Source organism: Gekko japonicus, unplaced genomic scaffold (genome assembly GCF_001447785.1).
Source record: "Gekko japonicus isolate JY-2015 unplaced genomic scaffold, Gekko_japonicus_V1.1 scaffold656, whole genome shotgun sequence".
NCBI lineage: Eukaryota > Metazoa > Chordata > Lepidosauria > Squamata > Gekkonidae > Gekko > Gekko japonicus.
The window spans coordinates 46356-56466 of NW_015168067.1; the positions used below are offsets into that span (position 1 = coordinate 46356).

The 10111-nt window shown below is 44.1% G+C and overlaps 1 protein-coding gene across 1 annotated transcript in view; it reads right to left on the reverse strand.

The window, feature by feature from the left end:
• ABCA1 (ATP binding cassette subfamily A member 1) overlaps positions 1-10111 on the reverse strand; it is a gene marked incomplete at its 3' end in the record, with an annotated part of 123298 nt that overhangs the window by 45290 nt on the left and 67897 nt on the right. Inside the window, 1 exon segment of the mRNA XM_015414570.1 lies at positions 9864-9950. Within this exon segment, the coding sequence (XP_015270056.1) occupies positions 9864-9950 (87 nt within the window).

Genomic DNA, 10111 nt, shown 5'->3' on the forward strand with positions numbered 1-10111 from the left:
GCCTTCACATCTCTAGGTGCCACGACCGGGAAGGCCCTCTCCCAGATTGCCACCTGCCTGACCTCAGCAGGGCCACCTGCCTGACCTCAGCAGGGCCTCCAGAGATGACCATAGTGGTCAGTCAGGCAATTTCATAAGGAATTAGGCAGTCCTTCAAGTATATTGGTCCATAAACCACTCAGGGCTTTGAAGGTCAACACCAGGACCTTGAATTGTGCCCAGAAACAAACCGGGAGCCAATGTAGATGGGCCAAGACTGGAGTGATAGGATTCCAATGATCCACTCCGGTCAACATCCCGCCTGCAGCATTCTGTATCAACTGAATCTTCCAAAGACTTCTCAAGGCAGACCCTTGCAGAATGCACTACAGTAATGTAATCTAGATTTAACAAGAGCATAGGGTTGCCAGCCTCCAGGTGGCACCTGGAGATCTCCCGCTATTACAATTGATCTCCAGATGACCAAGATCAGTTTCCCTGGAGAAAATGGCTGCTTTAGAGGGTGGACTCTATGGCATTACACCTTGCAGAGGTTTCTCCCCTCCCCAAACCCCGCACTCTCCAGGCTCCACCCCCCCAAAAAAAAATCTCCAGGTATTTCCCAGCCCAGAGTTGCCAGCCCTACCAGGGCATGCACCACAGTGCCCAGAACTTTAGTGCCTCGGAAAGGCCACAGCTGGCTAACCAGTCACAGCCAGCGTTCCTGGCCAGAGTTGCCAGCTGCTTATCTGGCAACAGGCCTGAGTCCACGAGCACCCCCAGACTACGGGCCTGTTCCTTCAAGGGGAGTGGCAACCAATGTTCCCTCTAAGCTGTGGAGTCTTGTGAGCAAAAATTCTACTTGGTGGGTTTCTGTCATTAAAGTTGTGAGCGAGCGATTTGTCTACTGCATAATTTAGTTTGCTCTGGAGCCGTCCTTCCTGAGCTGAGACAGAAATGTGTGAGCTGTAGGCTAGAAAACTGTGAGCTAGCTCACACTAACTCAGTTTAGAGGGAACACTGGTGGCAACCCCACTCAGAACAGGTGATACCTCAAATCCTGAGTCAGACCTTCCACCCACCAGTAGCGCTTCCATCTTGTCGGAATTAAGATTCAGTTTCATAGTTATTAAATGCTAAATATTATTAAGTTATTAAACACATCTCATCTCTTGACACAGATCATGACATACTGGAGACTGATATGACATTTGTGTCACATGCCAAAAGCATATCTGTGGCTAAATATGAGATATAGCCAGTCACTTGGCTAGCTTTACTTTAGTCTGATTCCGGGATATTTAATTCACAGAAGAGTGCCAACATTGAAGACACCCGCACATAACCCCCCCCCACACACACACACAGACATATCATGCCAGAAAGCAAAACATTTCATAATGCAGTTAACAGCTATGTAAAGAAGGAGAACATAAAGCTAGAATCCTGATTACAGATCTTTCCTGCCATGAATGGGCATGAAGAGGTAACATTTTCACTTATATTCCAGCAAACTCACTCCTCCAGGGGAAAATAATGTTATATCTGAACTATCTGGGCATTGTTTCAGGGTCTTGAAATGACATTCACAGCGTAGCAACAAAATTCCTGTTGTTATGACACTTATGGGGGCATAGAATTTCATAGGGGCTACTAAGAAATGGATTCAGTCCAGCCTTTATAGAGCCATCTTTTCCTTTACACAGCTGTGCCCTGCTTTTATTTCTTTGTGATCTAGCTTATATATATACTAGCAAAGATGGTGGTGTGTGAAGAGGGGCAGACATGTAGTGGGGGGGAAGAGAGGGAAATAGACAGTTCTCCTTTTGCGCACTACACACTGCACAAAGACCTTTCCCCTCGTCTACAACCATGGAATCTCTGCAGCAGCCAGGACACCTAGTCTAGGGCTGAACCTCATGTCTGGCACTTATTGCCACAGCGTCCACAAATTTAGCACTTCTGTTATCCTTCACAGAAAAAGTTCATGTAAGAAATAAAGGGTGCTTTAAGGAGCACCACAAAAGCGGAGGGGCAGGGGAGGAGAGAGATAAAATTGCCTCCTGTGCCAGTTTTGGGAAATCAAGCCTGTTCATAGCCCCATCTTGTTTCTTGGTCACATGAGAAATGGACATGCTGTTGGGAACTGTTTTTCTCTACACAGGGAATGTCATTAAGGAATCTGGGAGGTGTTCCCAGTCCAGGAAGCAAATTCTTCTTAGAAAAATACTGAGCCTCCCTGGGCTTTTCCTGTTCTGTGAATAGAGGGCGATTCGCCTTACCAGCTTTTGTTTGAGCAAACTGCTTACATTCCGTAGCATTCTCAGCCACAGGAGGGGTGGAATACATCGTTCCAAAGGAGCAGAATCCAGCTATTAGAGGGATTATGCAATTATCCCAACCCAATCGAATTCCCTTCCCTCCCTTAGAAAGATGAGGTGGAGTAGCCAAGGCAGGAAATTAACAAACGCAAGGAACGAAGGTGCCCTTGTTTCCACTCTTTCATTTTCTTGGCGCACGATTGTTAACATGGTGAGCTGCACTGTGTAAACAGCTCTGCAAAAGCCACCGGAGAAAACCCCAGTTTGGTGTCAACCAAGACCTGTAAACTCAAAGTAGCTTAATTTGTATAGTTGCAAGCAATGATTTATTTATTGATTTCTCAAATTTATACCCTGCCCTCCCAGCCAGTGTTTTCAGAATCACAGTAAGTGCATCAGCAGGTGAATGTCTGCTACACACAAAAGGAAGGTTCTCTTTGTGTGGCATAACTTCTTCCACTCCCCCCAAAAAACCTGAACAAAAACCACCTCCCAAACCCGACACGTGTGACGACAGAGAACAACACATGTGATGACAAAGAAGCAAATCATGAGCATGATAAAGTCACATAAATATCCAGGACTGACAGAAAAAGGAAATGGGTGAAATTAGATCCTGAAAGACAGCAGCAGACACGTGAAAATCACAACTCTATATGTGTCACATCTGTATCTCATTCTTCCTGAAAGAGACTTGTTTATCAAATTTAGTCAGCACAGTGGGGTGGGTTAGGATGAGAAGCAGTCATTTGCCTAAGACTACTGAACAAGTTTAGCGCAGGGGAAGATTTAAGTTACAGGGAAATCTCTGGTTGATCACTACCCTAGAGGGCTGGTGGTGGTGGCCAAGTTCCAGCAACTCTGCCAACACCTCAGGAGCCATTTGACTCAGCATCAACTCACCAACTGCGTCCTCCTGCACTAATGCCACTTTGTGGGATGAATACAAATTAGAAGATTTCACATATACAATTTCAAATGCTGCATAGTATAATCACATTCACTTTAAAGCACCAATCCATACAGTGGGAAACATCCCCGAGATTGCTAAATCCCCAACAGGTATCTAGATTTTTTCAGCCCGTTTCAACATAGGTCTTCCTCAGGGAAAGCTACCACATAATATATTTTGTTAAGGGGACATGTTCCCTATTGAGTTTGTGGAATGTTGCTAAGAAAGCTCCTTCCTTCTGGGAGATCATTTTTAGCACCACTTAACAAAATACCTCTTGGGAATGTTTCCCACTGTATGGATCGGTGCTTTAATGTGAATGTGATTATACTACGCAGTATTTGAAATTATATATGTGAAATCTTCTAATTTGTATTCATGGTTATACGAGATACAAATCACCAAAACCATTTTGTGTACTGAGTACCCCTTTTGAATACATATTAATAGTATATTGCACAGCATTTTTTTTTTTGGCTTGTTGACACTGTGGCCCTACGTTTATACAATTTTGTGGAATGAGGCAAAGGGTGAGCCAATGTCAATAGCACCACGGGAGCTGCTCAGCTGGCCTTCTCCAGAGCCATTTTCATTTCCTGGTTTCATGGCTGAGTGGAAATGTGAACCCAGCCCTTCCTGATCCATCACTAGCCATGAAACCTCACTGGCTTTCAGTTCCGTAAATACAGGCTCATTCCTCCCTTCCAGAGTGCTTAAATCTCGTAACATAAATCATGCAGCTGGGAGGGACAGAGAGTTAACCAGCATCGAGTCCTGCCCTTGAGACTGTGCGGATCTGTCACTTTTATTTAAAAGAAGGATGAGAAATAATCAAGGTCTTTGGAGAGAACTGACACCATTGGTGTGATTCTATAAGAGCTGACAACAGCCCAAGAAATGAGTAGACCAAGCGCCTGTGACATGAGGCAACGAGTTCAGGGCTATTTTTGGGCAGGAATAATAGGCCACACCTAACAGCAGAAATCCATTAGGATTGGCTACATTAGGGGTGTGTGGCCTAACATGCCAAAAAGTTCCTGCTACAAAAAAATCCCAGGGTTTTGACAACAAAGTAAACAGAATAAGAAGCAAAAGGTGGGTGTGGTTGGATAACCACACTTCTGGTAACATGTGGGGTGTGGCCTAATATGCTAATGAGCTGTGCTGTCAGGATTGCGGCCTAATATGCTAATGGGTCTCTGCTGTTGGGTGTGGCCTATTATGCTAATGAGTCCTGCTGGGCTTTTTCTACAAAAAAGCCCTGAACGAGTTGATGTGAAATATATTAAAGTTCAAAAATTGCTGTTGAAAGTTGCACTCCTGTGGATATTTTCCTGGAAGTGTGACCCATTGGAGCACAATGGGATTTACTTGTAAATGAGCATGCACAGGATTTGTAGTATGTATCAGAGTTCTTTATATTCTATTCGACTTTAAAAAAAAATGTAAACTAAAAAAAATCAATAAAAATCAAAGCTTACCAAGCGTTAATGCATTATGATCATTTTATTTTGTGTGTCCCTTTCTACATATTTATCTATAAGTATGTTTGTGCTTCTTTTGGGGAGGGGGCTGTGGCTCAGCGGTAGAGTATCTGCTTTGCACACACAGAAGCTCTCAGGTTCAATCCCTGGCATCTCCAATTAAAGGAACGAAGGAATTGGTGATATGTAAAGACCATTCCTTGAGACTTTGGAGAGCTGCTGCCAGTCTGAGTAGGCAATACCAACCTTGATGGACAAATGGTCTGCTTCAGTATAAGGCAGCTTCATGTGATTAAAACAAACAAACAAACAAACTCTAAAGTAATCCCATATAAAATAGATTAAATCTGGAGCAGGGTTTTCTCAGTGGCTACCCTAGTTTTGTAGAATGCTCCCAACCAAAAGACCTTGGGGTTCAGTAGCATCCCTTTCTCCTGGCTTTTAGATGATCCTGCAGGGTCCACTTGTCCTGCAAGACCTTTGGCTAGTCAGAGAAGGGAGCATACTGTCTTTAAAAAAAAAAGTTTGCTGCTGTTTTGGCATTTAGCTTGACTTGAAAATATGTACGTCCCAACTTTTGTTTTTATCTAACTTCAAAATGCAGCCAAGAAGTACTATATTAAACAGATAATAACAGATGGAAAAGTGCACACACAGAGAAAAGCAACAGAATAATTCAAAATAAACTCCAGCAAGGCAAATTAAATTAACTGACATTATTCAGCACTTTGAGCAGCTGTGGAAAGGAAGGGATTAACATTAGCAATCCATTTTTTAAAAATGTTTTCAAAATGCTAGGCTGAGCCTATTAGCATGGCAGCTAGCGGATCCTAGAACCTAATCCTGTGGGGTAAGGGTGAATACGAGATGAACCTGAAGGTTTTGGACCTGTGTATTTTCCAAGGAGTTCTGAGATAGCTCAGTGCTGCTGGTTACCACAAAAAGATTTACAGCGCAGCGCTGAAGGCCAACCAGAGAAGGTTTAATATACTTATTTGAAACATTTATATTCTATCTTCCTGTATACCATGTTTTGTTTGCTACCACCTGTAGTCTGAGGTAGCACTGTCCAGGAACCATTTTACCACAAGGTCTATACAATATATGATTCACTAATGGTTACCCAACTTACAATTTAAAGCACTAGGATGACTCTCCTCTAATTGCAAGAACAACTTGTCAGAAAGGGTAATCCACACGGTTCGCTCCAGGACATACTGGTGTGACTCTAGGAGCAGTTTATTATTCTCTGAGTACACTTTACCAGCTGGAACACGACATTAGTACATCTTTTCTGACCCAGCAGTGACTTAACAGGTGTTATAGTATATATTTAAAATGTAATATAATAAGCAGGTCTGAAAACCAGCCTCCAAGCATTCACAAAACTCACACATGACTGTATCAGCTGCTGTCAGAACCAACAACTACAATTGCCAGCAGAGAAACCTCTCAGTGGCCGTTGGCTTATACTCTTACTGGCAGTACCTGGCTTCTTCTAATATAAATGCCAGATTACTATGTATGGGCGTGAAAGTTGAAGAAAGCTGACAAGGAGAAAGCCGATTCCTATGAAATGTGACGTTGGAGGAGAGTTTTACAGATACTGTGGGCCACCAAAAACAGAAATAAGTGGGTTCTAGATCAAGTTCAGCCTGAACTCTCAGTAGAAGCTAAAATGACTGAATTGACACATTATGAGAAGACAAGAGTCACTGGAAAAGATGACAATACTAGGCAAATTTCAAGGCAGCAGGAAAAGTGGAAGACCCAATATGAGATCAAGGAAGCCACAGCTCTCAGTCTGTAAGACCCGAGCAAGGCTGTTAATGATAGGGTGTTTTGGAGGTCATTAATTCATAGGGTCCCCATAGGTTAGACCTGGCTTGATGGCACTTAACCCACGTATAAGGCAGGCACAACAACTCCCCTCTGTTATTACTTTGTTTTATTTTCTTCTCTCAGATGAAGCCAGGCACAGTTTGGAATGAGATGGTGAACAATTAAACAGCAGGGTGTCGTAGTTGAGAGGGGGTACTCATAGATGCTTATAACTTATTAGTTCTGTCGCTACAGTCATTTTGAGGCTTCCAAACAGAGGAAGCCCACTTCAAAGGTTACTAGATGAACTAGATCAGACAGACACACCAACAGCATAAAATCTTGGCCTATTCAAAACCCATCAGGGTTATCTAGAGAATGGATTTCAAAGTAACTTTGACACCAGTTAATGCCTCACAAGATATCATCCTAATACATGCCTTCTGTTCCCAGCTGCCCCGTGTTAACAGCTTAGTCCATTTTGTATAGACGGGCTAGTTAAAGTTACCACCTGGCCGTGACTTGTTTTTGACCACTTCCAAGCCCCTGTGCTAAGCCTTCAAAATCTAGAAACAGACCATTTAAAATTTGCAGACATCGAAATGGATTAATACATGCATGTCAGCGGGGTCATTTCATAGAAAAAGAGGTGCAGGAGCTCATTAGCGTTACTTATTTGCATATGCCACACCCCCTGACATCACCGGAAGTGTGTCAGAAGGCAACACCCACCGCTCAGGCTCCACTGGACTGTTTTGGATTGCTAGCTATTGGGGGGGGGGGAACGTGCAGATCTGTCCTCGCAGAGGAGGGAGGGCTTGTACCAGAATAAAACTTGGTCTTAAAGGTGCCACTGGACTGTTTTGAACCGGGGGGGGGGCTCTGCAACTTACCTGGCTGCTTCTTGCTCTGACTGAGGACTGCTGGGAGCAGGGGGTGGGGCTTGTTGCATGTGCCCACCCCCTGGGCTTTTTACTGCCGGAGCTCCGCTCCTGTGCGCTCCTGCAGGAAATGACCCCTGCAAGTCAGCACTGTCTGTCTGGGGATTTTATTGCTTTTGCACATGGACACACACCCCAGATGGATGGCAATCCCACTAACTCAGCTCCTACCCCTCTTCTATGGCAATCAAGTGATGGAAATAAGCCTCCATTCCCCTGAGTCATTTGTCACAGAACATTTAGCCAGCCACGCCATGAGAAGCAACTTTGGGTCAAGTGGTGGTTTTCACACAAAAGTTCTGAACTTGAATAGGGCTGCAGGAAAGGTATAGACTATTGCTTGGGAAAACTGCCAAAAAAAAAAAAGTTATGTTCCTCAGCAAGGCAGCCACATCAGCAAAGCGAATGTCACATGGTTTGTTTTCTTTCTTTTTTTTAACCTCAGACAAGAAAAAAGAGAGACTGAACCACCATACAGTTTCCATATAATATAACAGGAAACAGCTGTAACCAGAAGGCTCAAGGCAACAACAACAAAAAAAGGTACAATTTGAACTTTCAGGACAGCCAGCCTCATCTGTTAACTGGCCGCAGTTTTATCTTTATTTCAACCCCTTTATCCATTTCCATTTTTCATCCAAGGAGACCGTTGCAGGTTCTAGAATTCAACCGGGTGCAAGCTTCCCCCCCCCCTCCCTCAGGAAACAGAGCTTTCCCACTGTGAACGCAGGATGTCTCACTCTGCCTCTTCTGTAGAAATGGAATTCTCAGCAACCTTGAGTGACCTTAAGACAGCTCTGCCGAGAGGTTACTTTAGTTCAGGGCCTGAACACTCCAGCACTGATGCCTAGTAAACCACACACAATAGGAGCACTTGGACCTATTTCTCTTTATTTGATTCAAATGGCAACATTCAAAAAGAGGAGTGGTGTTGTTTTTTTTAACCACTTCATATAAAAGATTGGCACAGACTGAGCTCAGGAAAGAATTCACAGTGTAACTTCATTCGCTTTAAAGGGCTTGAAAAACAAGACCAACCAGGCACCCCGGCCATTTCCCCTGCTGGGTTCTCTTGCTCAACCAATTTGATCCACATCCACTCATAATTTTTAGCTCCTGTTATCTCAACAATCTGTTGATAATCAGCCCTCCAGATCTCACACCCAACCTCAGGCTTCTTCCTAAAACCCATAGCAAATATCTGGAACATGAGATGTGGCATTGTGTCTATCAAGCGGTGCTTCATTATCTTGCTCACAGTGAACTTCTAGCGTGCTCCCATCCTGGTACAGGGTACACCAGAACTCTCTACATGGCCAAGATGAGAGAAGGGCTGAATTGCATGGCCAAAATGGGAGGGTGGCTGAACTAAATTCCCAGCATGGAGGGAAGCTTCACTTGCCAAGAGCCGTTTTCTACAAGTGGGTAAATGGAGGCTCAGCTGGGCTGATTTTACAGTGCCATCCTAAGCAGAGTTACAGCCCTGCAAAGCGCATAGACATGTTTATTTATTTAGAAACTTTCTATGCCACCTCTCCAGAAACCTGCTCCAGGTGGTTTTCAATTAAGATAACAAAACAAAGCCATTAAAATGCAACCATTAAAAACAAAAGCCATTACAATACAACCGTTTAAAAAACAGGCCAATAACAATAAAACAAGCCAAGTCTGCTTAATAAGACATGGAAAGTGTCAGAGAGAAATAAATCCTCTCGTCTTACCCTCAAGATTCCTGGACTGATATAGTGCTACGGCCTGCAAAGAACAGCCCAGCTTTCCTGGCTACGCTCCACCAACTTACTCCTACTCCCGGGCGCACGAGTAGGGATACTCCGGGAACTGCATAACCCAACAGGAGTAGAAGGGAGGTTTAGATTGGAATAGCCCCAGCCTGTCCCATTTGTGTATGTCTGAAAAGAGTCTCTGTGAATCAGGGCTGCCAGTGCCCAGTCGGTGAAGGGGATGCCTCATCCCAAGCTGCCATTGCCTACCACCACTTCAAGAGGCAGCCGGGGGGACGGGACGGGACTTCCCAGCAGTGTGAGCACAATTCTGTCACTCCCAGGGAAAAGCCACAAACAGTGACGGTTGATCTAGGAATTGTCAGAAACTCAATGGTTCTACCACTATAGTAAAACCACAGAGTTTCCAATAATTCCTAGAACTACTGCCTTTGCTTCCAGGTTTCCCCCTGAAGTGACATCATCATGCCCTCCACCAGGTCCCTGCCTCCAACCTCTTCCATTAGTTGCCAGGCTGTTAATACCCAACAGAAGTGCTCCCATTCATGTAGCACATCTGCTTGAAGGATCACTGTAACTGTTAAATGTGTCTGAATTCCTGATATAAAAGTGGTGCGGCCTACCTCTTTCAGTAGCCTTCCGAGGCTCCCCAACAAAGTCTCTGCAGCTTCTTTCAGATCCTGTAAAGTGGAATTGGAGGTGATCCCTTTCTGGAAAAGACAAACGGGAATTTAGAATTAAATTGTTGCAGTTATAAATTAAAGGAACAGGAATCAACATGAATATTTGCTTTAAATTTACCAGGAAAAGATGGGTGAAAGGTGTATCCTACAGGCAGGGGTGCCTGTTAGGAGCAGTGAAAGGACATTCA